This window comes from Solanum pennellii, chromosome 11, assembly GCF_001406875.1.
Source record: "Solanum pennellii chromosome 11, SPENNV200".
Taxonomy (NCBI): domain Eukaryota; kingdom Viridiplantae; phylum Streptophyta; class Magnoliopsida; order Solanales; family Solanaceae; genus Solanum; species Solanum pennellii.
In genome coordinates this window covers 2,107,776-2,132,907 of record NC_028647.1, presented here as the reverse complement: position 1 = coordinate 2,132,907, position 25,132 = coordinate 2,107,776, and the positions used below count along the sequence as shown (strand labels likewise).

General features: G+C 34.5%; 4 protein-coding genes across 9 annotated transcripts; 3 read left to right on the top strand and 1 right to left on the bottom strand.

Annotated features, from left to right (window-relative positions):
• Window positions 1-31: 31 nt before the first annotated feature.
• On the top strand, window positions 32-5,586 carry LOC107004757 (glucosamine inositolphosphorylceramide transferase 1). 2 transcript variants are annotated; one of them, XM_015203102.2, is made up of 4 exons: window positions 32-731; window positions 1,242-1,364; window positions 3,219-3,386; window positions 3,641-5,586. In XM_015203102.2, the coding sequence occupies exons 1-4, from the start codon at window positions 399-401 to the stop codon at window positions 5,321-5,323; spliced, it is 2,307 nt and encodes a 768-aa protein (XP_015058588.1). In that variant the 5' UTR covers window positions 32-398; the 3' UTR covers window positions 5,324-5,586. The 2 variants fall into 2 exon arrangements, with proteins under 2 accessions (XP_015058588.1, XP_027768735.1); XM_027912934.1 differs by lacking the exons at window positions 32-731; window positions 1,242-1,364 and adding an exon at window positions 1,856-2,747.
• A 4,368-nt stretch (window positions 5,587-9,954) lies between these two features.
• Window positions 9,955-16,100, top strand: LOC107004867 (3-phosphoinositide-dependent protein kinase 2-like). Of its 3 annotated transcripts, none has more exons than XM_027912992.1 (12): window positions 9,955-10,109; window positions 10,573-11,032; window positions 11,886-12,066; window positions 12,170-12,222; window positions 12,681-12,782; window positions 12,854-12,962; window positions 13,077-13,155; window positions 13,345-13,510; window positions 14,848-14,982; window positions 15,076-15,245; window positions 15,407-15,629; window positions 15,738-16,100. In XM_027912992.1, exons 2-12 carry the CDS (start codon window positions 10,850-10,852, stop codon window positions 15,819-15,821), a joined length of 1,485 nt encoding a protein of 494 aa, XP_027768793.1. In that variant the 5' UTR covers window positions 9,955-10,109; window positions 10,573-10,849; the 3' UTR covers window positions 15,822-16,100. The 3 variants fall into 3 exon arrangements, with proteins under 3 accessions (XP_027768793.1, XP_015058738.1, XP_015058737.1); XM_015203252.2 differs by lacking the exon at window positions 9,955-10,109 and adding an exon at window positions 10,122-10,353; XM_015203251.2 differs by lacking the exon at window positions 9,955-10,109 and having other exon boundaries at window positions 10,122-11,032.
• Window positions 16,101-16,606: 506 nt separating this feature from the next.
• On the top strand, window positions 16,607-18,817 carry LOC107002994 (tRNA (adenine(37)-N6)-methyltransferase). 2 transcript variants are annotated; one of them, XM_027913189.1, is made up of 4 exons: window positions 16,607-16,926; window positions 17,269-17,467; window positions 17,557-17,855; window positions 17,953-18,817. In XM_027913189.1, exons 3-4 carry the CDS (start codon window positions 17,572-17,574, stop codon window positions 18,755-18,757), a joined length of 1,089 nt encoding a protein of 362 aa, XP_027768990.1. In that variant the 5' UTR covers window positions 16,607-16,926; window positions 17,269-17,467; window positions 17,557-17,571; the 3' UTR covers window positions 18,758-18,817. The 2 variants fall into 2 exon arrangements, with proteins under 2 accessions (XP_027768990.1, XP_015056703.1); XM_015201217.2 differs by lacking the exon at window positions 17,269-17,467 and having other exon boundaries at window positions 16,610-16,926.
• A 239-nt stretch (window positions 18,818-19,056) lies between these two features.
• LOC107002995 (ribosome-recycling factor) lies at window positions 19,057-23,783 on the bottom strand. 2 transcript variants are annotated; one of them, XM_015201218.2, is made up of 8 exons: window positions 23,534-23,779; window positions 22,245-22,397; window positions 22,044-22,159; window positions 21,770-21,861; window positions 21,349-21,370; window positions 21,213-21,281; window positions 19,546-19,644; window positions 19,057-19,442 (listed from the first exon to the last, which is right to left on the bottom strand). In XM_015201218.2, the coding sequence occupies exons 1-8, from the start codon at window positions 23,733-23,735 to the stop codon at window positions 19,362-19,364; spliced, it is 834 nt and encodes a 277-aa protein (XP_015056704.1). In that variant the 5' UTR covers window positions 23,736-23,779; the 3' UTR covers window positions 19,057-19,361. The 2 variants fall into 2 exon arrangements, with proteins under 2 accessions (XP_015056704.1, XP_027768991.1); XM_027913190.1 differs by lacking the exon at window positions 19,057-19,442 and adding an exon at window positions 20,858-20,930 and having other exon boundaries at window positions 23,534-23,783.
• Between the last annotated feature and the right edge of the window lie 1,349 nt (window positions 23,784-25,132).

Below are 25,132 nucleotides of genomic sequence, written 5' to 3'. Positions count from 1 at the left end.
ACCCCCCACTCTATGTCTATATATTGGATGAATGCCAAAGCCAGCACACCAACATAGACAACTCAATTAAGGAACATAATACATTAGCAACAAGTTCCTTAATCAAACAATTTTTTTTTTCTTATTGTTTTCCACCTCTCTGTCACCTTTCCAAAAAGGAAGAGTAATTCAAGAATTCACATAGAAATTTCAAGAAAAAAAAAAGATAGAAACTACACATACATACATAAGAAGAAGAAGAAAAAATGGTGGCGTTAGTTGGTTTTTGTGTAACTACTTCACGTTGACTGTAAAAAAGATACAATCTTTAAGATCTTGCCGGCCGCCGGCAACTACCCTTTAGTCCATTTCCGGTGGTTTTGAAGTTTGAAACTTTTTTTTTTGGCATTTTGGTGAAAATGGGTTCTCTTCCAATTGTGGTTTCTGGGTCCACTGTCAACGGTGGCGGTTGTAGGTGGTGGGGGTGGTGCAACAAGAGTAATAGTTCTGGGAAGAGTGGTAGTAATGGCAGTGGAAGCAGTGATTCTTGTGCTAACTCATCAGCTTTTGTGTTCTTTTTGGTGTCTTTTGTTTGTCTTGCTTCAATTGCTGGACTTTATTGTAGAATTTTACTTCCCCCAAATGTACATACAACACTTTCTTCTTTGGGATGTAATGAGGATAATGAAGGTTCTTGGTCAATTGGGGTCTACTATGGGGACTCTCCTTTTAATCTTAAACCCATTGAAGAGGTAACAGAAAACACACCCCACCACTTTTTTTGCTCATTTTTTAGTTTGAAAGATTCAGTCTTTTTGTGATTTGGGGTTCTGGGATTTGTTTGTTTTCAGCCTTTCCAATTCTGGGTTTTAGGGGGGGAGGGGGGTTGACAATTAGTACTAGGGATGAATGCATCTTGTGTTTTGTGCTCAAAGATTTTAAGCTCCTGTTTATTTGTGGATTTTGAATTTGAAACTTGAAACATGAAAAATTGAGTTTTTGAAGTTATGATGTTTGGAATTTGAAGTTGTGTTTAGAAGTGCATTTTACTTGGAAAAAGATTGATGTTTTGTGAGTGGAAACATTTGATGATCAGATTTTAGAAACTGATCAAATTTCATGGCCAAACAGATATTTGATGATCAATTTTTCTAAAATCTATGGCCAAAAGCTAGCTTCTTTATTGATTTTTCATGGATGATATTACTTGGTTTTTGTGAATTTCATGATTGTTGAACTTTGTGCCTGGAAATATTTGACAGGCAAATGTTTGGAGGAACAAGACTGCAGCATGGCCAGTGGCAAATCCTGTTGTCACTTGTGCTTCAGCATCTGGGGCTAGTTTTCCTAGTAATTTTGTTGCTGACCCTTTTCTTTATGTTCAGGTAACTTTTTTTTTTCATTTGTTATTTAGCTTTTGTTGTTTGATCCTTGTTATAAATTACTACTTGTAAGTAGTAGTATCTGCTAGCTTGTGTTACTCAGTGATGGATTGGCTTTGTTATATTTGTGATGTGAGAAAAAAAGAAAGCATTTTTGGGATTTTCTATGAGCGTGTAATCCGGTTGGTGAAACTTGAAAGTATGATTAACTGTTTAAAGTTTTATTGATGAGACTCTTGTGGAGGAGTATTTAACTTTAATCCTCTATTGTCATCAATTTTAAGGGATTTGATGTGATGTTTATGGGACCATGTCAGCTTAATTGCCATCCTTAAACAGATAGATTAAATAATCTTGGCGTTACAATTATTTGAATTAGCTGATGATGTCACATGACCTGTCATTTAAAATCCTCTTGGTGAGGAATCTTGCTGAGAAGGAGGAATAGGTTGAGTCATAGAGTAGATAGCTACGGAAAAGGTATAATTTAGTTCCTTGTCCCTATCCTTTTGTCTCTTTTCGATGATGCTTTCCTTAGTTATGCTTATTATTCAGCTCTGTGTGGGGCGTATCCCGTCCCTGAGCTAATAATGTGCTAAACATGGGATAGAAAGAGATAACTAGAGTACTGAACAAGAGAAGAGTCTGCTCCTCAATTTTCCTGAACTTATGTGTGGAAGGACCACTTCTAATTCCGCCTGGTTGTACCAGATCAAACTTTTTTTTTAAGTTAAAACTCATAATAGCAACACGATTGGCTTTGGTTATATTCCTAGTGAACACTTGAAACCGATTTGCCCTTATCCTTCAGAGGCATCAAATCCACTTTCTCCAATAAAATGAAAAGAAAAGAGCAAAGTGGATTCCTGATGCCACAAATATGCAATCGAGACAAGATAATTGGGTGGAATCTACCAGAAATAGTGTGGTGATGATTGGCTCATTAATCTGTAGGGGATCAAAAAAAGTATAGACGAATGGTCAGAAAGAAATGTTGTTCTCGAAGAATATAAGAGCTGGAGAATTGGATATATACTTTTGTCTGAATAGAGGTGACCTTTCTCTCATAGGCAAATATCTCAATTGATATATAAACTGGTTCAGAATCATCTGTTTGAGCTATGGACCATTCTTGAATTTTCATCTATGAGATCACACATTCTAAATGTGTGTTCTAATCCTTGTTCTAGTTAGCTGGGGTCAGTTTAATAAAAGGTAGGGAGTATTTGTTGACTGTTTCATTGTCTGAACCAGTGATCTTAAAGTAATTCCCTTAAATGTCTTTACCATGGTTTCCTTCAAACTAAGCCCTTTAAGAACTTCTCTTTGCAACATAGAACATTATGTTTTTGATCAAAGAGCATTTGAAGAATGTCTGTTCTACAGGTAAGCAATAGCTTTTAATTTCATTGCAGCATGGGAAATTCTACACAAAAAAAAGCTCTTTTAAAATGGTCAAATGTGTTCTGAGAAGCAGTGATGTTGAACCCTTGTGTTAAAAAAAAAAACTGACTCAATAGGCTTCTCTTCTACTCCACAAATAGACCCAAGAAGACTTGGATTTAAAGTGGTGCATACTGGAATATAATAAGGTTGCTTCATCAAAAGCTAATCTACAAGCAAAACCGAGATTCTTGAGTTTCCATTATATTTTAGATATATTGTTTTCTTAGATGTGGCATTACTCATCTGAAAGTTATGTCATATATTTGGCTAGTCTAGTTGTGGTGCTAAATGATATTTTATGTTTGAACTATTTTCATTGGGGTGTTTGGTTTTGCTACAATCTTTAAATTCTTCTTCTTTAGTTCATACAGGATCTTGATTGTTAATTTTCTGTTTGATTACGTTTTTCAGGGAGACATCCTTTACCTGTTCTTTGAAGCAAAGAATTCAATCACAATGCAAGGGGATATTGGAGTTGCAAGAAGTACTGATAAGGGAGCAACGTGGGAGCAGTTGGGTGTTGCTTTGGATGAAGACTGGCATCTCTCCTATCCTTATGTCTTTGACTACAACGGCAATGTAAGATCCTAACTTCCTGAAGTACTTAAAAATATTGAACCTGCAAGTACCCATGTGAGAGGCCTTGTAGGTAGCATGTGTAGAACTAAAATTCCTAAATAGTCTCTAACAGTTGATTTTGGTGGTCTTAAAATCTTCTTTTGACTGTTAGTTTCTTCCTTGTTACCTGCAAGTATTAATCTTGTGCTATCATAGAAGTCTATTTTGCTTGAAGCTGTGACTAACATTTCATTCATCTGTATTATTTTGTGCAGATCTATATGATGCCTGAGGGAAGTGCTAAAGGGGATCTTCGTCTTTATCGAGCTGTAAAGTTTCCTACGGAATGGGAACTGGAAAAGGTCATAATGAAAAAGCCGCTTGTTGATTCTTTTCTCATTCAACATGATGGGAAGTACTGGCTTTTTGGTTCAGATCACAGTGGAATTGGTGCCCAGAAGAATGGTCAGTTGGAGATTTGGTATAGTAGCTCACCTCTGGGTCCTTGGAAACCGCATAAAATGAATCCTATCTATAACACAGATAAGAGCAAGGGAGCCCGAAATGGAGGTAGACCATTTTTATATGATGGCCATCTTCATCGTGCTGGTCAAGACTGTGGTGAGACATATGGGCGGCGTTTACGTCTATTTAAAATAGAAGCTCTGACACCTACTGAATACAAAGAAGTTGAGGTTCCTTTGGGTCTTAAAGAGTCAATGAAGGGACGGAATGCCTGGAATGGTGCCCGCAGTCATCAACTTGATGTGCAACAACTAAGCTCTGGGGAGTGGGTTGCAGTAATGGATGGTGACCGAGTCCCTTCAGGAGATGTAAATCGACGGTTTATTTTAGGCTGTGCATCAGTTTTAGGTGTTGTAATGCTGGTAATAGTGTTTGGTATGCTACTAGGAGCAGTGAAAGGATTAGTTCCCTTAAGTTGGTGCCCTCACAATGTTGGAAAGAGGAGTGACGCTTCGTTCGATTGGGAAAGATCAAGCTTGTTATCTAATAGAATGAGGCTATTTTGTAGTCGGTTGAACAGAGCAAGCTCGTCTCTCCGTGCCAGAATAAAGCCTAAAACATGCAGTGGAGGATTGGTTCTTGCTGTAATCTTTATAGTCACTGTGGTGTTAATGTGCACTGGAGTTAAATACATCTATGGAGGCAGCGGCGCAGAGGAAGCTTACCCGTTAAATGGTCAGTACTCTCAGTTCACTTTATTAACAATGACCTACGATGCTCGGCTCTGGAACTTGAAAATGTACGTCAAGCATTACTCAAGGTGTTCTTCAGTACGTGAGATCGTTGTAGTGTGGAATAAAGGCCAACCTCCAGAGCTGAGTGAGCTCGATTCAGCAGTGCCAGTGAGGATAAGAGTAGAGAAACAGAACTCACTAAACAATCGATTCAAAGCAGATCCTTTGATAAAGACACGAGCAGTTCTTGAACTTGATGATGACATTATGATGCCTTGTGATGATGTTGAACGGGGATTTAAGGTATGGCGTGAGTACCCTGAACGCATTGTTGGGTTTTACCCCCGGCTTGCAGATGGAAACCCATTGAAATATAGAGCTGAGAATCATGCTCGCGAGCACAATGGATACAACATGATTCTTACAGGAGCTGCCTTCATGGACAGCAAAATGGCTTTCGAAAAGTACTGGAGCAATGAAGCTGCAGCAGGAAGGGCAGTGGTGGACAAGCTTTTCAACTGTGAGGATGTGTTGCTAAACTACTTGTATGCAAACGCGAGCTCTTCTAGTACAGTTGAATACGTAAAACCAGCATGGGCAATCGATACTTCAAAGTTTTCTGGCGTTGCAATTAGCCGGAATACACAGACTCACTATGGACTCAGAAGCAGTTGCCTCCAAAAGTTCTCAGAAATGTATGGAAGTATATCAAGTAGAAAATCAGAATTTCACCATCGAAACGACGGGTGGGATGTATAGCAGGGAACAAATGTTCTAGCAACATAGTTGAAGTTAGTGTTTTTTGCTGTTGGTATAATTTTGGTTTTTGTGATTTTGATCAAGCTTTTGTTTACCTCCTGTTGTGAATTTTGCTTTGGGAGGACTTTTACAACTTTTGTATGTCAAATGTACATTAGTTTAGATACATAAGTTGATATACTTCTTTTGTTGTCCCATCAGATTTCAAGATAATACTTTTCACCAACATATATTTATGACATCATATGATCTCAATGCAAGGATATACAGTTTTTCTTCAACAACTTGTGATGTGTCTCTCTTGTATTGGGATAACTTCGAATCGAATTATTGATAGTGAAAGCTATGTGATTGTATAAAAAAGATAGATATAAGCTCCTTAATCGTTAGACATCGTACTTTGTGATGTGTCTATCTCTTGTATTGAGGTAACTTCAGGTCGAATTATTGGTAGTGAATTCTATGTGCTTATATTCGAAAGATAGTTATAAGCTCATTAATCGTTAAACATCATACTTTGTGACGTGTCTCCATCTCTTGTATTGGGGTAACTTCAGGCCGAATTATTGGTTGTGAATTCTATGTGCTTGTATAAGATAACTATAACCTCTTTAATCGTTAGATATCATACTTTGTGATGTGTTTCTCTCGTATTGGGATAGTTCGAATTATTGGTAGAGAATTCATGTGGTGATATTAGGTAATTATAATATCTTTTAATGGTTAGATATCACAGTTGAAGTGTCTCTTTTGTATTGGGATGACTTCAAGCCGAATTATTGGTAATGATTCTTGTCCTTGTATAATATAACGTAATCTCCTTAATCGTTAGATATCATACTTTGTGATGTGTCTCTATTGTATTGGAATAACTTCAAATCGATAGAATTATTTGTAGTGAATTTCGTTTGCTTGTATAATAAGAAAACTATAAGCTCCTTAACCGATTGATACCACACTTTGTGAAGCGTGAGGCAACTTCACGTCAAACTATTGATATAGCGAATTCATGTGTTTGTAGTTGAATAACTATCATCAAGCCAGAAATATTTGATCATACTTGTGTTTAACAACCGTATTGAAAAAGAAGGAAAATTTGATTTGTACAAAGGTTTTGATAATTCTTTTTAACTTTCCACATGACATATTTAAAGTCACGCGATTAAATAATATTTCGATACATGTTATATACCTTAACCAACAGGAAAAAAACGAATCATCGAAACAAGTTGACGTTATGATCGAATTCAAATGAAATCTTGCTACTAATTGGCCCATTACATGCACCCCTAGAAAATTAGAATTCAAATTCCACTATATAAACAAAATACATACATTTTTTAGCTTTGAATATCGACAAATTCTTAGTACGTAGTGCTTTTTCTCGAATGGAGTCTATGTTGAGCGAAATCGAAATAGTTAAGCACCAATAAGGATACTGAACACTGAAATGACAACAAATATCAAGTGAGCACTACTACTATGATTGAAAAAAGTTAGGTAACGATCGTTTTAATGAACGACAATAAATATCTAGTGAAATAATCGAGACGTGAACGTGAATTTTGGTTTTTTATGATATCTAAAAGTTTATTAATGTTTCACAATCACGTTATTGTGCATGTGAGTTGATTGAGGGAATATATTAAAGAAGCATAGGGAATGTGGGAAGAGAAAATATGTAGGCTCTATGTGTATACAAATGGGACCTATAGTCCCTTTTTGACAGCACATTTTGACATAATTGCATCCTTTGGGTCTATGGGATCTACGATATAATTTACAGAGTCAATTTGATTTCAGTTGATCAGCTATAAATCGAGCAAAAAAGTCAATTTTCAAAGTGAAGGCGTACGTTATGATTCGTGATATAGGCATTTTCTTCGTTATAGATAAACGGGAAGCCTGACTCTACGATCTCGAGGAAAAGATGAACGACAATAGTATAAGGGGTTGAATTTATATGTATACAAATGTTTATTGAGAAAACGATAGAACCATGCACATTAGTGACGGTAAATCATACGAAAACAAACTTAGAACTTAGTATATATGTAACTCAAATTGTAGTAATTTAGTGATATTTCAAGTTTATGAAATTTAAATTTTGAATCTGCGTTGAATTATTTATGATGTATATGGATGTATAAGGGTATATACTATATCAAATCTAAAGTTTGATGAGTATCCATACTTTGTTTGGACCTTTTGGGCTTTGTTAGGTCCATTTCTCTTTTGTTTTATCTTTTCTTTGGACTATATTGGTTAGTTTGATTTTACTTCTTATTTCAAATTAATTATTATTAATATTATTCTGTTTTAGTTTATGTGAAAATATTTGATCGATTTAAGAGTAGTAGAGTACTCCTTCATTCTGATTTATATGATAATATTTTATTAGTTAATTTATTTCGTAATATTTCTTTTAGGTACATGTACATGTTTGCTTATAGATTACGGATTCGAGCATTTTTAAGTTATCAAATTTTAATTAATATTTTATGCATATCAAATATATTTCAAGAGGACATACATGATACCAAACTTTGATAAATCCACAATGAAATGGGAAAGGATCGTAAAGGACGTTATAAGACATAACTTTTATTTTTGATTTATTCGATACTCACATTAAAGTTCGACTATTCTAAATTCACACCTCTTAAGACTCCATTCGAGAGAAAAAAACGCTTCCTATTAAGAATTTTTGTATACTCAAGATTTATCTGATCGATTTATCTGATCGATTTATCTGATCGACCCCATTCGAAGGGAAGCACTCAAATTTAAGGGTGGTGAATTTGTCTAGGAACATGAAGAGGTCTATTTCATCTCTCAAGACAAAATGCCTCAAATAATTAAAAATAATTTTATGTCTACTACCAATGAATGATCCACCAAGAAATCAAAGAGAATAAAAAATGGGATATTAAAAGAGTGCGGAGGAATGATTGAAATTTCTTTATCCTAATAATAATTACTATTAGAAAATATAACACCTCATAGAAAATGCATATTTTGAATGAAACTCATCATAAATTGACTTACTGAATATACATATCGACTGAACTTTTGTCAAAAAAAAATTAATATTTAAATGATCACTTCAGTTAGAAATTTACTTTTTTAGTGATGCATCAATGTGTTCAAGATTTAAAAATATATAACCTTTTAATAGTAAGTGTCTTTACTAGAGTCTATTAATCTAAATCGGAACATACTTTTTATATGATTAAAGCAAAAAAAAAAATGTATCAAGTAATCAATTCATAGATGTATGTAAATATCCACAAAATTAATATATTGAAGGATTCATATGATAAGAATGAGAAACTAACTTAATTTTAGGCATAAGTAGTACTCAATAGTTAAGCCTAATGAAACATGATATGGTTAAAATACAATGTCATGTTTGTACCTTTTTAAAAGAAAAATATCCAAATAGTCATATAATTAAGTCTATAGTGTTTGCATTAAAACTTCACATTATTGACAATTCTTTTTTTACTTTCCTACTTAATATTCAAAATTTATATCAATATGCGATTAAATTTAAATTTACATATTATAAGGTTCATTTGTGAAAACAATATACATATTTTTGAATCATTCCATCACGATCGCTATTAATCTCAATTCTCATAAATAAATGTACATATTTATGACTTATGACTATACTCTTGATTTTTCATAAATAATGTAACATGTAATGTTCTATCACACAAGCAAAATGTGTTTTTTTTCTTCTAATTTTCTTTTCCTATTTAAGGGTTCATCTCTCTCCAAGGGGAAAAAGAAAATACCACTAGTTAATTAATAACTTCAATAAAAATGAAATGACATGCCACAAGAACTTTAATTTGGCTTTTTGACTCTGACCAAATATTTTATATTATAAAATATATTTTAAAATGTATTTGCCTCATTTTCCAAAGTTTATTGATCTCATTTAAGTGACTTTTCCCCCTAATAATAGTATTGAACCCAAACATTGAATACATCCTAATTTTTTCCTTTTCAATCTACATCTATTCCTTAATTTTTAGGTTTCGATTAATTTAGATTTTCATTATAAAAAGTTCATTTTTTTTATTATTATCAAAGCTTAAAGTTCAAATTTATAATAAAAATAAATAAAATTTCTTTATTTTCATAATTTTTAGGGGTCATTTGATTGAAAAACAGATAGTCAAAGATTGATAATTATTACAACAACTAAAGGGTATAATGATAATTATTTGGCTACAATAAGGTTATCAAATATTTCAGTGATTCAATTATCTTTACATATTTTAAAAATTATAACTAAATACCTCTTTTATTATAGTGAATGCTAATATTAACAAATAATAACAAATATTGATTTAATAATTACCAATATTAATTGTGTAAAAGTGAAATTTGCAATCAAACATTATACTAAAATTTAATATCAAACATTATTCTACCTATTTATCTAATAACAGTGGCCTATTCAAAGACAACAACTTTCTCTATTAGGTGTCTGATACTTGCATTAAAATTAATCGATTCGTATTTATATGGCATAGGATCCAATTCAGAAATAGCATTATCAAAAATTCTTTTTATATTTAAAACCTCGAAAAAATCAACTTCATCCACAACGTCACATTCGAGCTATCGACTACAACTTTCTGATCTTCCAAGAAGGGATTTTGTACTTGCACATACAAACAAAGGTGTCAAGATTGTAAAAATCCAAACAAAAAAAACCCATAAACATTCAGAGTAACTGGTAAAACCAATGCCAATGGCAGCATACAATGTAACTAACTACTACTGATGCCATTTTTGAAGGCCTCCCAATCATAGGAACCAACATCATCCTCTCCCCTTACCCTACATTTTTGGTCCTATACAATAAAAAAATCATTTTTTTATACAAAAAAAAGAAAAGGGGGTGTTCTATGTACTTATGTACACACAGAAAGAGAAAAAAAAAAGGAATTTTTTCTATCAAGAATTGGATTTTGTAATGAAATGAAATGATATCCATCATTCATTTTCATGTGCACTTCTTCTCTTCAATCCCCAAATAAACATATTGTGTTATTCATTCATCTTTTCTTATTGAAATCTTAATTATTATCACCTTAGCTTTCTAGGGTTTAGAGAAAAGGGGAGAAAGAAACTTAAAGCTCTCACCTTTATACATATTTATAAAAATATATACATAATGGTGTCTCTCCTTTTCTAATTTTAGTTTTTTTTTTTTTTGCATGTATAAGGAATCATTTGCTTTTGGGTGTCTTTGACATATGGAATTGCTTTATCAGAACAAAGAAAAAGAAAGAAAGAGAGAATATATAAAGAGGATATGAGCTGATGTTTAATGGGTTCTTTATGTTTCTGCTGTTGTTCAATGGGGTTGCTTTCACTCCTTTCATAGTTTGTTGTGAAAAAAATCCAATCTTTTTGAAGATATAGGAAGAATATAAGTGTATTGTTTGAAAGGGGTTTGTGGGGGTGCTGAAAAATTAGGTTTTTTTCTTGTTTGAGGGTGAAATGTTGGCATTGGTAGGGGGAGAAGGTGATATGGAGCAAGAATTTGATGCAAAGCTAAAGATTCAGAACAATTCAGCTAATACTCAGAGATCTAAGAGCTTTGCATTTAGGGCACCACAAGAGAATTTTACAATTCAAGATTTTGAATTGGGGAAGATCTATGGAGTTGGTTCTTATTCCAAGGTCACTTTTTTTCCCCTTTTGTTCCTTATCTTTGTATGTCCATTTTTTAAAAATTTCAACTTGGTAGCATTTCTATATTTGGTTTCTATTGCTTAAAAGTTTCTGCTTAACTGTGAAAATTTTAACTTGTTAGCATTTCTATATTCTTCTTGTTGGCCTTTTTGTTTAGTATGGAAGGGCTTGGTCACTGGTTTATCTCTGTTGTCATTTTTTACTGAATTCCACATATCTTCCCTTTTGATGGTTTTTTACTGTCCACTGAGATTTTTTTTTGAGGGTTTATCTTTGAAGTTTGTCTGATTTTCTCTGGTAAGAAGCTGTTCATTTGAAGAGATTTATACTCATAAAAACTATGCTTTATGGCATTAATGATGTTAGGGATGTAAAAATATCATTCTTGTTTCATTTGCTTTTAGTGTAAAGAGAAAATTCTCATTTGTGTTGGTAGTTTGTGTGATCTAATAGATAATTTTGGTTGAACCACAACTTTTGTGCAACATATTTTTGGACACTTTCTTGTTGTGTTGTTTATGGAATATATCTGATTTGTCAAAAAGAAGGAGAAGGAGAAGGAGAAGAAGAAGAAATCACACCCCTAGTGTAGTGCTCCATTTCAGGGGTTGTCATAGACAAATGTGTGATTGAGTTTCTGGCTTATTAGCCTGTACTAGTAACTAACAAGAATCTTCTGAGATGTGTTGTATATCCCTTTTCATCTTCTCACTTTTTCTTTAGAATAGATTATGGATATAATTAAAGTACATGAACTCAAATTGTGGTGTTAATGCTTAATTATCGACATGTCAAATTAAAGTTTTAGCATTTAAGTTATTTGCCCTCTATGTTTTATCAGGTTGTCAGAGCGAAAAAGAAAGATACTGCAAATGTTTATGCCTTGAAGATCATGGACAAGAAGTTCATCACTAAGGAAAATAAGACTGCTTATGTGAAACTAGAGCGTATCGTACTTGATCAGTTAGATCATCCCGGTGTTGTCCGACTATTTTTCACCTTTCAAGACACTTTTTCACTGTGTGAGTATTTTATTTATTCTTCATTTAGTGTCTCCCCATTTTGCATGCACTCTTGTTGATCTTCGGTTTGTCTAATTTAATTGTATTTGTCTGTATTATGAAGACATGGCGCTTGAGTCTTGTGAAGGTGGAGAGCTTTTTGATCAAATAACAAGGGTAAGTAAATGAAGAACCTTGATGCATGTACTCTTGTTGTTGTTATATGAAGTGTCCAAGTAGAACCCGATGCAATAAGAAAAATGGAAGTTCCTGTCAACCCGTGAACCTTTTGCAGAATATGGATATTGTACTTATTTGAATGAAAGCTAAATGGTTGAATTCCATAGGCTGAAATGTAGCCATACCTTGATGTTCTATAAGGTGTCTGTAGCTCTGTTATTTTTTCCAACTTCCGAAAAGAATGAACATCTTCTCAAAGGTTCCCTGTATATTCTGCTTTTTCCAGTCAAAACATTGGTATTTTTCATGAACTTATTGAAAATGTTCCCGTCCTTTCTTCAAAATATTTCCTTTCTCTAAAGTTTGTGACTACATATATGATGTGCTAATATTCTTGTTTGATTGGCTACCAAGAGAGGATCATGAACAATGTAGTTTTAACTTTGTGAGTGCAGAAAGGCCGTTTGTCTGAGGATGAGGCACGCTTTTATGCAGCTGAAGTTGTAGACGCTCTTGAATATATACATAGTATGGGATTGATTCATCGAGACATTAAGGTATTTCACAAAGTGGACTGTTACGTGAATAATATATGGCGGGGGGATTCTGACAGTTCGCTTATTGGCAGCCAGAGAACCTGCTTCTTACTTCAGATGGACATATTAAAATTGCAGACTTTGGCAGTGTAAAGCCAATGCAGGATAGCAGAATAACAGTCCTTCCAAATGCTGCATCAGGTAAATGTTGCTTTCTACGATGACACTCTCCTCGAAATTGGATTCACATTAACCTGATGAGAGTATATTGTCGTCTTGATCATTATTGAATCATTGGTTGTTCTTTTTATTCAGATGACAAAGCCTGTACTTTTGTGGGAACAGCCGCTTATGTCCCTCCTGAAGTTTTAAATTCTTCTCCTGCGACTTTTGGGTATAAAACTCTATCTTTGGAAAAACCATATTTTTTTTCTTCTTTGTGTTTTATTAGGACATATGTTGTAGGTCCATGTCTGCATGATTGCTCCTTTTAAATTTTTACAGCTTGTTCATATTAGCGTATTTCTTTATTATGAATCGTATTTGTCTAACATCACTATTCATTTTGGATATGTCCCACCAGAAATGATCTTTGGGCACTTGGCTGCACATTGTATCAAATGCTTTCAGGAACTTCTCCGTTTAAAGATGCCAGTGAATGGCTCATCTTCCAGAGAATCATTGCCAGAGATATTAGATTCCCAAATTATTTTTCAAATGAAGCCAGAGATATTATTGATCAGCTGCTGGTACGCTATCATTTCGTATTTAATATTCACTTCCATCCTATGGTTCCTCTTTCTTCTTCCCCTATTATGCTAGCTTTTTTTCCTTTTATGTTTACACTTCTCCATTTGACTGAACTTTCATCTCTAAACAGTGTGGTCTCTACTTTAAACAACACACCTCCTTGAAGTGAGGTTTGACCAGCTTTGTTTTTGGAATTATAATATTCCTGATCTAAAGTTGTAGCTAATTTTTTCTCAGTCGTGGACCATATCTTTGTCTATTGACCTTTATCTTTTGTGAATGAAACAGGGAATATCCTACAATTTTATACCTATTTTATAATCTGCAATCGATACCTATCCTATTATGAATAAAGTAAAAAAAGTGCATGTGAAAAATGTAACTTTCGCTTCTGAAGTAGTATCTTGTTTTGTCTGTACTGTACAACATGACCGTCATGCAGTCTAGAGAGTTACATACTATGTAATATCATTACAAAATATTCTGGGTGTTGAAATACCACCAAAGTTGCAATGCTTACATGACAAAGACCTTTCATATTTTTCAACTTCTTCTTACATAGAGAGGATGAATTTTTCAACAGTAGTCTAGCACTATCTTCGAGACTTCGACAACTTAGTTCTTTCTAATAGGATGTAGTATATAGTTTTAAAACATTCAAATTTCAAAATATAAAGCCAGAAACTTTGACCTCCATGTGCTGGCTTGCAAGTGCAGTTTTGCTGGTTATAATTTTTCGTTACTTGCAGCTATTAATTATTATCCAGTACTGGAAAAGAAAGTCGCTGGTATATTGCGGGACTTTTGTGCTAATGTGAGCAACATGCTACGTTGTCTTTCACTAGTTCCTATGAAGTTTCAGGTTATAGAACTTTAGGTTGGAGAACGCAAGGGTGTGACCTTGTGATCAATGAAATAGGTTGAGAACCATGAAGTCTTGGATTCAATTCTCAGTTGAGCAAAGACACCACGTGTTTTGTTTCATCTGTCTAAGCTATGGTGGATGGAGGGTGGAATTAGTCTAGGTGCACGCTAGCTGGCCCAAACACTACATTTACTACAACAAACAACAACATACTCAGTGTAATCCTACAATTAGAGTCTGGGGAGGGTGGTGTTACGCAGACCTTAACCCTACTTTGTGAAGGTAAGGTAGATAGGTTGTTTCCGATAGATGCTTGACTCAAGTAAAGCCATATAAAAGCACGTTTGAGAAGGACGGACAGTAATCAATAATCCATGAAAATAATGGAGTATGTATGTTAGTATGTTAGATATATCTTCCTATTAGTGTTATCTGTTCTGCTGATTGACTTGAGCGCAAAAAAAAACTCAGGATGTTGATCCTAGCAGAAGACCTGGTGCTGGACCTGATGGTTATGCTTCCTTGAAAAATCATCCTTTCTTTAGTGGGATCGATTGGGAGAATTTGAGGTTGCAGACCCCTCCAAGGCTTGCCATGGAGCCAAAAGTATGTCATTCATTTTGCTTTATGTTTTAGGTCTTACTTGCCCCAACAGATAGTTCTTTTCCCGTTAAACAGTTCTAGTTATGAATCATTCAGGCCCCGTCAACTCATAGCAGTGGTGATGAGCAAGATCCTTCATGGAATCCATCACACATTGGAGATGGTTCAGTTAGACCTAACGATGGTAACGGTGCTGCTGCATCAGTTTCTGAAGCTGGTAGCAGTATCACCAGGCTCGCATCAATCGACTCCTTTGACTCAAAATGGTAGGCTCATGAACTTCTGCAAACCTGAATAATGAAAAACACTCCAGTATATTTCGGATGCTGTCATATTTGTATAATTCCATATGGATCAAATTCTCTCTTTCTCTCTTCCCTAATGATAACTACTTTATCTTGACTTGTTTCTTGATGGACATCAATAGGAAGCAATTTTTAGATCCTGGTGAATCCGTGCTCATGATCTCGATGGTGAAAAAGTTGCAGAAACTCACAAGCAAGAAAGTTCAGCTAATCCTAACAAATAAACCAAAGTTGATTTATGTAGATCCCTCAAAGTTGGTGATCAAAGGGAACATTATATGGTCCGACAATCCTAACGATCTTAGCATTCAAGTCACAAGCCCTTCACAGTTCAAGATTTGTACAGTTAAGTCCCTTTGCTTTCCCTGCATATAACATTGTTAGTCAAGTTTTTGTTACTTTGGTTTAACTCGTTTCCGCTATCTGTGTGCATTCATCTTGTGATCATTACAGCCAAAGAAAGTTATGTCATTCGAGGATGCCAAAAACCGAGCACAACAGTGGAAAAAGGCGATTGAAGCTCTCCAGAACCGGTGATTCTGGTCTTTTTGTTGTTTTGACTACACATTCTTTGCAGATCGAACGGGGTTCCAGAAACAGTTGGATGCTCCTAAAAAGAACTTCTTATCAAACACCACTCAATTTTACAGCTTTACTCTCTCTAGTAGAGATTTTCACTACACTTGTTATCCTTGGATGAAGCTCACAACTGTTTACACAAATCACATTTGTATGTTTACAGAATTGTAAAGACGCAAAAGTTTTAATTGAAAGAACTTGATGAGCTGATTTTATCAGCTATTTTGCTATCTATTATTTCATCAAGTGTCATTTATTCATTGTTTAAGCAGACTGTTTGTAGAATCTAAGAATCATCATAAATATATACTTAATCTGACGCAGCAACAACATATCCCGTGTAATCTTACAAGTAGAAGAATCTGAGAGAGTGTTATGTACTCTAATAGAGTAAATTATATTATATACTTTTCTTTTTCAAATTACAAACATACCTTAAATTTTTGTTGGATCCAGATACATCGCGTCTCAGTTTTGAATACATTGCTCAACATTCCTATATCGCGTCTCAGTTTTGAATACATTGCTCAATATTCCTATATGACACAACACTCAATGTCACGATGCATCTTGTACATCTGTTGTATCTGATCGATATATCGTGTAAAGTGATGTATTACGTCTTGATACGTCACGTATAATGATGTATTCGTCCAAATACATCATGTGATGTACCAGAGAATAGAATAGAGTAGGGACTTTCGTAAATTTTTTTCAAATGATAGAAAAATTTAGAAAATATGATAAAATAAATTGTATATTTATGTAATTTTTTCATATATTAATCTAAGAATTCTAATCTCACGACTATAACCCGAGATAATTTAGTTGGTGAATCAAACAATCATCCTTCCATTTGGTCAACTAAAAACACGTGTCAAGCACGTGACTTTCCCTCCAAACTCCCCTGTTTCGTCTCCTTCACAAAACTTCAAAAAAAAAAAAACTGAACTTTTCTTTCACTCTCAACTCTGTCTACGCCATTAAAACTGGAAAGAGCTATGCTTTTGAGTTTTGACACAATTTGTCTTTCTATGCTGTAGCTGCGCTACATGAAACAAAGGTAAAAGTTAATTTCTCTCATTGTTTAGAAGTGTTATAATTGGTTTGTATTGAGATGCCCCTTACCTGTTTGTTAAAATGCCTGAAAGAAATTGAATTCACTGTTGAGTTGTTTCCATGATAAATCAATTATGAGACAATGTGTTGCTCGGACTCTCCAAAATGTTGTTGCACTCGTGTTAGATCCTCCAAATACTAATTTGGAAGATACAACACATTTTTGAAAAGTCCGAGCAACACAGCTCTAAGGAGTACTTTGAATGTGAGATTTAGGGGGAAGTCATGTGTTATGTTTTAGGAGAATAACTTGCTTTAATGTCTTCTTTGTTTAACTTTGGTCCAGATTAAAAGTTTACGATGAAAAAAAAAGTGTTGTTTTTCGAAGGCTTAGTTGCGATGAAGGTGTAGGATGATCGGATGGGAGGATAGAATTGAGAGATTGAGGGGGGGAAGTCACGCGTTTTCGTGTATGCTGTTGAGAAAAAGGATGTCGCAAATACTGCTGGATTTAGTTTAAGGGAGGTTTTTGGCCAAAAGTTCCTGTAAAATTCAATAAACTTGTAACTCTATTTTATCTATAAATTCTCAAATGAGGAAAGTCATCAATATCTATGCTTGTCTTTCGTTCTAGGTCGTTATTTTTTTCATGGCGGCAACCAAATTGCTTACAATCTTCATAGCACTTGCTGCTCTTTCTGCATCAGCAGCAACTATAGGTGTAGTGTTTTGGAGAAGAAAGACAAGAGCTGATGAGGAGAAAATCCGAGAGTTGGAAAGATCTTTGAAGGCTGCATTGCAAAACTGTGGTGCTGAGAGGCAAGGCCGCATTAGAGCTCAACAGGCATTGAGGAAAGTTGCCAACTCAAATGATTTTAATAATTCATATCCTTTGGCACCTATTGCAATCACTCGGTCATGTTTCTCCACGAGGTACCTTTTTCTTTTTTAACGTTGTGTTTTCTTGTATGGCTTGTTGATATGGATGGTAATGTAAATAATATGCTGTGGTACTAATAATTGTGATTAGGAATGGGACTCCGAGGCAACCTTTGGTTGTACCACTTGCTAAAGCATGTCTAGTATTTGATCCAACTCGAGTTCCACCTGCATCTCTTGAAGGTCTTGAAGGCTATTCACATTGTTGGATAATTTACATCTTTCATCTAAATACGGATCTTGACAAGTTATGGAAACATCCATCGCGGTCTAAGTTCAAGGCAAAGGTAAGAGTACCAAGGCTGAAAGGAGAAAGGATGGGGGTCTTTGCAACAAGATCTCCTCATCGCCCATGCCCTATAGGCCTCACTGTTGCAAAGGTTGATATTGTGGATGGAAATAAAGTTTTCATTTCTGGTGTTGATTTAGTTGATGGAACTCCCGTCCTTGACATCAAGCCATATCTTCCATACTGTGATAGCATCCCTGGTGCAATGGTCCCCGATTGGGTAAAGGCGGACAATATGTTAGCGATAACATCTGTTAACTTCTCTCACGACTTCTCTGCCTCTCTGAGCCATTGTTGGTCAAGGAAATTACAAAAGAAGAAGAAAACCGAGATATTACTTTATACATCTCCTACTGAGTTTCAAAAATTGATTCATCAAGTGCTGTCATGGGATATACGATCAGTATCTCAGAGGATTCGACCTCATAAGACTGAAAATAGCAGCATGAATAATGCAACGCTTGAAGATGACGACAGTCAAGAGGAAGTTCATTTTTCTGATGATATTGTTTACCACCTTATTTTGGAAGGCCTTGACACCTCCTACAAAATTGACTATGATGGCAATGTTCATGTCGAAAAGATTGAACCTTGTACTCCAAACTGAAGCAAGTTGTGGTTTGTGCATTATCAGAGCTAGTTAATTGAAATTTTTTCATGTTATACTTCTATCTGCTGTGACATGAATTATGTAGGGTATTGCTGGTCTAAACCAACCTTTTTTTTTTTGAGTTTCACAATCATGGTTTTCGCGACATAACTTTTGTTGTGCAGCTACCAGATAATTGATCCTGGTAGTGATAATTTTGCAGTAATGTAGACATGTATGAGTCTGTAATATCGAGAGTTTATCATTTTTGCAGATAGTGTTATACTTTGGTTGTATATAATGATTCTTGTAGAAGAGAAAGAGAACAAATAGTTGTTTGATTTATATATAAAAAAAAGTTACATGATCTCAGCCCTTGTCACAAAATGAAATGATATATGATCCTGAACATGAAAAGCTAAAAACCAACAGCATAGGTTATATGAAGTACAATATCTTTCCTTTCAAGTATCAGCATGATCACTTGTAAGTTGTAACATGTCTTGTTATCTTTTTCCGACTTCGAGTACAAGAATTCTGGAGAGTAAATAATTCCCTCTATAGCTTTAGCCAAAAAATTGAACCTTTGCGTGAGCCTCCGATGAAACTAAAACTAGTTTCTTCAACTGCTAGTTATTTCTTTGTCCTTTGACTTGCACATATCTTCTGCTGACTTAATAAACTTTTTTGTCAAGTCATCAATCTGAAAGAACAAACACAACCAAATGAAAGAGGGCAGTAGAGAATAGAATATAAATTATACAGCACATAGCGAATGTTTCAGCAAACAAGTAAATATAACGTACTTCCTTCTCCAGTCTTTTTGCATCGTCTTCTGAGAAAGCTGAAGCTGACTTGTCTTTGTCTTTCTTCTTGGGCACAGATTTCTTTATCGTGTCCAAAGCCTGACAAAAAGGGAATTAACATCTTGTAGTATCGACATGAAGACATGTACTTCACATAAATTCTTCGGTTATATCCAAGCAAAATCTACATGCATATGACTGTTTTCATCAGCTCAACATTATTTATCCCATTCTTTACTTCCGTTTATTTGGGAGGTGGGGATTGAGTTCACCAATGAATCTAGGAGCAATACTGGTCATGCTGCTGTCTAGCATGGAGAAAATGGTATATAAACGTTCGACCTCATAAAGATAGGTGACAAAAAAGGTAATTGACCACATCTTCAGTACAGTCCAAGTCATGCGAGGAGTATCGTGGACATCATATAAGCATAACACACCACAACTTTTGAACAAAGATGTTTCCCTCAACTCCAAAAAAGAAACTACTGGAAGAGCTCCATTAATTTGTTAATAGAGGACAGCATACTGAAAACTACAGTAACCTCTTGGTGGTGGCCAAACTGGGTTGAAGGTTAATGAACTAAGTGATAATTCATTTAGCATCTCCAAAGTTGGAACTTCTCACGTTTTCTCTCTTAGATATTTTTGTTATCCTCCTTCACTTCTCTAACTAAAAAGGAACTAGAATGTTAAAACCTCCCGCAATGCCAATATTCCTTCTCTTTTGTTCCTGTAGTTTGGCCACTAAACCTTATCTTTTACAAGAATATTCTCTAAAGCACCTTTCCCTAGACATTGTTGCAACCAGAAACTACCAGAATTCAACTACAGGACGACAAAATATAACCCCTCTAAAGCACTACAGTTAGTAGCCATTTACTTTTCAAGCTCTCCGCACCCAAATCACATTAACATGCCTAAAACAGAAAGTCAGGTCTTTGTTACCCAGCAACAACCAAGTCCAACATACCACCAGCTTCATTTTGATATTGCAGACACACAACCATCATGCCTAAGCTTTTCTTCAGCTCGTTGGCTCCTTATCACTAATCAATAATGGTTCCCTTTTTTTAGGATTAGTAAGAGAAATTCGATTTTTGGCTCCTTAATTACATATCAATTTAGTTGCTCTACAAAGACAACGACAACAGCTACTAGTACTGTTACACCTCTATCAAAAACAAGTTGAGTTGAAGTAAGCTACATGAATCACCAATACAGATTTGGACCTTTTATGCTCTTGGAAGTTAAAAAGACGTAAAGTAGAAAGTGCACAACATGTCCCTCAATTTCAAGAGTACTACTTAACTGAATTCTTAAGAGAGTTTAGTGGTCGTCATCCAGGACTTCAGTAGTAGCCATATGCAATTGTCTAGAGTATACTGTAGAGCAGCATTTGAACAAACGACTCACATTTAGGGCTGCACAGAATACAGCACAAATCATGAATAGCTAGGGTCTGACTCTCTCCCAGCTTTTAATGAGCTTGAGCTGACTAGAACCATCTTTCTGGTCAGTCACAATGAGCAAGTTTTATAAAATATATGTGCAACTACTACACTAATCTCATCTGTTAGGGCTCCTTTATTTTGCTTTTAACCTTGTTTAGGGATGTAAAAAGGGGAAAAGGAGATGTACAAAAAGGTGTTTGGTCAACGGTGTACCTTCTGGCGTGCTCGTCTTATACTTTGCTTAACGTCTTCAGATGATTTCGCAACCACTTTGCACACAGCCTAGTAAATAGGATGACAGTATCAGCACCAGAAACATTTAAAATAAACAGAAATTGACAAGGATCACCTGCACATGCTCCTTAGTCAACCTGCTTGTTGCACGGATTGCCAGGAAAAGAAAAAAGAGTGAGTCAAAAAGCACTGAAAATCTTAAAGGACATAAAGTAATTTCTGCACATTGCATATCTCAAAAATGTTGCTTATGCAAATAGCAAAGTAGCATAACAGTTAATCGCCTGAAGTAGTTATATCCCTGGGGAGAATTATTATTTTGAAGAAGTGTTATAATGATGTTTTTTCTACATCAACACAATGTACTTCAAGCCATTCTTCATGTAAATAATGGCAACATGAAAGTTATAGTATACTATCAAGTCGAGATCAAAATTAAGTTTTTGCTTCTATTTTTGACAGTCACCTGACTAATAGATGGATCATGGATCCAAAAACAAGAAGAGACTATTTTACTCTTTCGAATGGATACTTACGGAGGTATTGGTACAATTAATCTCTGGTTGTCGGATTGAGGATTTAACCCCAATGGAGATGAAATAATGGCTTTCTCCAACTCTTTGAGGGACTGCAAAAGACAATCACAGTCGATCATGGTGCATATTTATCAAAAGTACACTTCAGTTTCAATTTTTTTGCACTCAGAATAAATATAAAGAAATGTTCCATTAATCAAGTAAAATGAATACAAATGTAAAAAATATCGAAAATCAGACAGTATATGCATATGAGTTTAAGTGTATAAATTACATCTGGATCATAAGGATTCACTGACAAGGTTTTTGGGTCTAGCACTGAAATGACAGCCATCCTGCAAAGAGGCGTCTTAACACCTCCTGAATCAACGATGATATGATCAAGCATTCCTGTGAAACCAAGAAGCTAAATGAATGAGTCCAATTGAAGGCAAACAAGGTAAATTGTATTACAACAGAAGTTGATATCATGTACCAGCCGATGCTCTTCCAGTTCGCAGCTTGGTCAATTCTCGTGATAATGCATCAATTGCTGCCTCCATCTGTGAGACTGCAGTAGCTTTAATGTTAGGACCGACGTTTACAGCTGTGGTTACACTTCCATAATCATCACCATCTAATTCCTCCTCTACAAATTCATCAAACAACAGATAGCAAGAGGTCAGAAACTTCAAGCATGTTGCCTCTCAAAAGAGATGATTTTTACAAAGAACATTCAATCGTCAATCGATATCATATTTCCTCCAAACTTATACCAAAAATAGAAAGGTTCCATCATTACAAATTATAACAATATCCCAAATGAATAGCAGCAAACCTAAACAAGAGAAAACTCACACATGATATTAATGGAAATTAAAAGTGTGCCCAACCATTTGGGTAATTGTTATGTATTCTAACATATATTATAAGTTTATCTAATTCCACTATGGTTTGAAAATAATTTTTACACTGTCAGGTAACCTTTCCTATTCTGGCAATTTTCAAGATTACGAATCACACTATTCATGAAATTCTTTAATTGGCCTGATAGTTTAAAAGATTCTTTACACCATTGGTGTAATGTATACAAGCCAAACTCATTTTTCAAAGGATTTAAGTTATATACACAAAGTGTAGTTTAACATGTGATAGTAGGTCAATTATCCCTTCTTTTTTTATGACAAGGAGAACCGTAGTCACTACCCTTTGGGTGCTCACAAGGTAAAACCTCCACTTCTATGCAATAGTAAACCACACAGTAGAAGTAACATGCACCGGGCGAGCTCGGCCGGAAGGGAAACCCCTTGCTTGTTAAATTACCCCTTTTTAACAGATTATTGATTAATGCTTATCATATAGTTATTTTCAGTTTCCTATAAGTACTTATAAATGATCTTATTGTGTATATATACAATTACTTGAACTCTTTTTTCATATACAAAATCATGAAACCTTGCTTCTTCTTTACTAAGCTATTAATTGTGGCATTTGGGCCAGCTTACGCATACCTCAGACTAATTCCATGGATACTTGCCACCTCCCACCAATAACAAGTACCATATAACTCGGCCATGGTGGCAGAGACAGATAGGAAGAAATCACCTAGTGTTTACATCTCTGTGAAAACTAAATTTCAATCCGAAACCTCATGATTCTCAACCTACTTCATTAACCAGACACCTTAAATGCTAGAAATGTGAACACATTTTCAACAAATTAAATGCATTAATCTATACACATAAATTGGAGGATTTTAAGAAGAAAGAGATACAGAATCAGTACTAATTTGTTTCCTTCCTTTAGCAAAACTCCTCCGACTTTCAAGCAGAAAATTGGTGGTCTGCTCCAGCGAACAGGGAACAGTTTCATAGCGAATTGGACTCAAAGTGGAGCCTATCAAACGATTTGCAGAGAAATTGGTAGCCCGTAATGCACCATAGATGTTGCGGTAAGCTGCTAATGCTCGTCTAGTTGAGATCGCCATTGTTTCACCTCTCACAATTCTCAAAGTTTTGCTTTATAGGGTTTTACAAAACCCTTCACTGAACCGGGGAATCTAATTTGGTAAACCGGCCGAACCGGAGTTCTTTTTTTTTTCAAATAAAGTATTGAAAACACACGTGAACTTGACATGAATTATTAGTTTCATCACAAATTATTAACCGCTTTAAAAATATTTTAATTCGTACCTTGCATGGTAAATGATTTCAGATGTTTATCGAAACTTGAGATTCTATCATTTATCATAATATCAAAACTACTGGAGATCGATGAAATAAAGAAAAACCTAAGCTAGTTTTTGGCCATAAATTTCCAAAAATTCTAGGTAAATATTATTTGAGTGAAAATTTGGGTGAAATTTCACCTTGTGTTTAACCATAAGATTTGGAAAATATATTTCATCTTTTAAAAAAAATATGATTTATACCCATAAGTTTTAAAAACTATCAAAACTAAATATAGGTTTGTATTACAAGTCAATTGGATATTCGTTAAAACAATAACAAATAGTTTCCATGACGCTAGAGCAATGTGATAATTTAGAGTCAGTGCAACAAACATTATGCCATATATCGTGAAGTAGACAAAGCTCATGACTTTGTTACGTTGAGCCAATTTTTCTTTATTTTCATCAACAATCAAATCATTATTTAATATTCAGTAAATATTTCATCACTATTTTAGTGTTCACGTAAAAAATTATGTAATACAACGCAAACAATTACTATAGAGAGTGTTTTTGTAAAAGATAAAAGTTTGAGGTAAAAATTTAATTTTCAAAAGATCCCAAATAATGAGATTGACCCAAATACTAAAAAAAAAACTAATATTTAGAAATTTGAAATATTTGACAAATAATGACAAATTGTATGAACAAACATTTGCCAAATTTTTTGCCATATATTATTTGAGAAATCTATGGTCAAACGGCCCTAACAGTGGGTCATGCATACTTCACCAAAATTTCAAATTTGGTTTTATACATGATACATCGGTGATCAATAAATATAAAAATATATATAAAAGATCATATTATATTGTATTATGTTAAAATGACTTTGTTCATGAAAGCATAAGTAACTCATTATTACGAGTAGTGTCTAGTTATCTATATTCGAAATTTGGATCGAGCTTTAAATTCAAGCTCATTTATAAGAGGTATTAATTAGTTTATTAATCTTGTAACGATTAATACTATGCGAGAATACATATAGATAGCAATTTGGTTAATTATAGTGAGCGATTAAAACTAAATATAAAGTATTTAAATAATAACTATACTAAATATATTTGAATTTATCATTGTTATGAAAGTTATATCGATGTATCCAAAATACATATGTTTTAGAGATTTTTTTAAATTTTAAAAAAATTAAAATA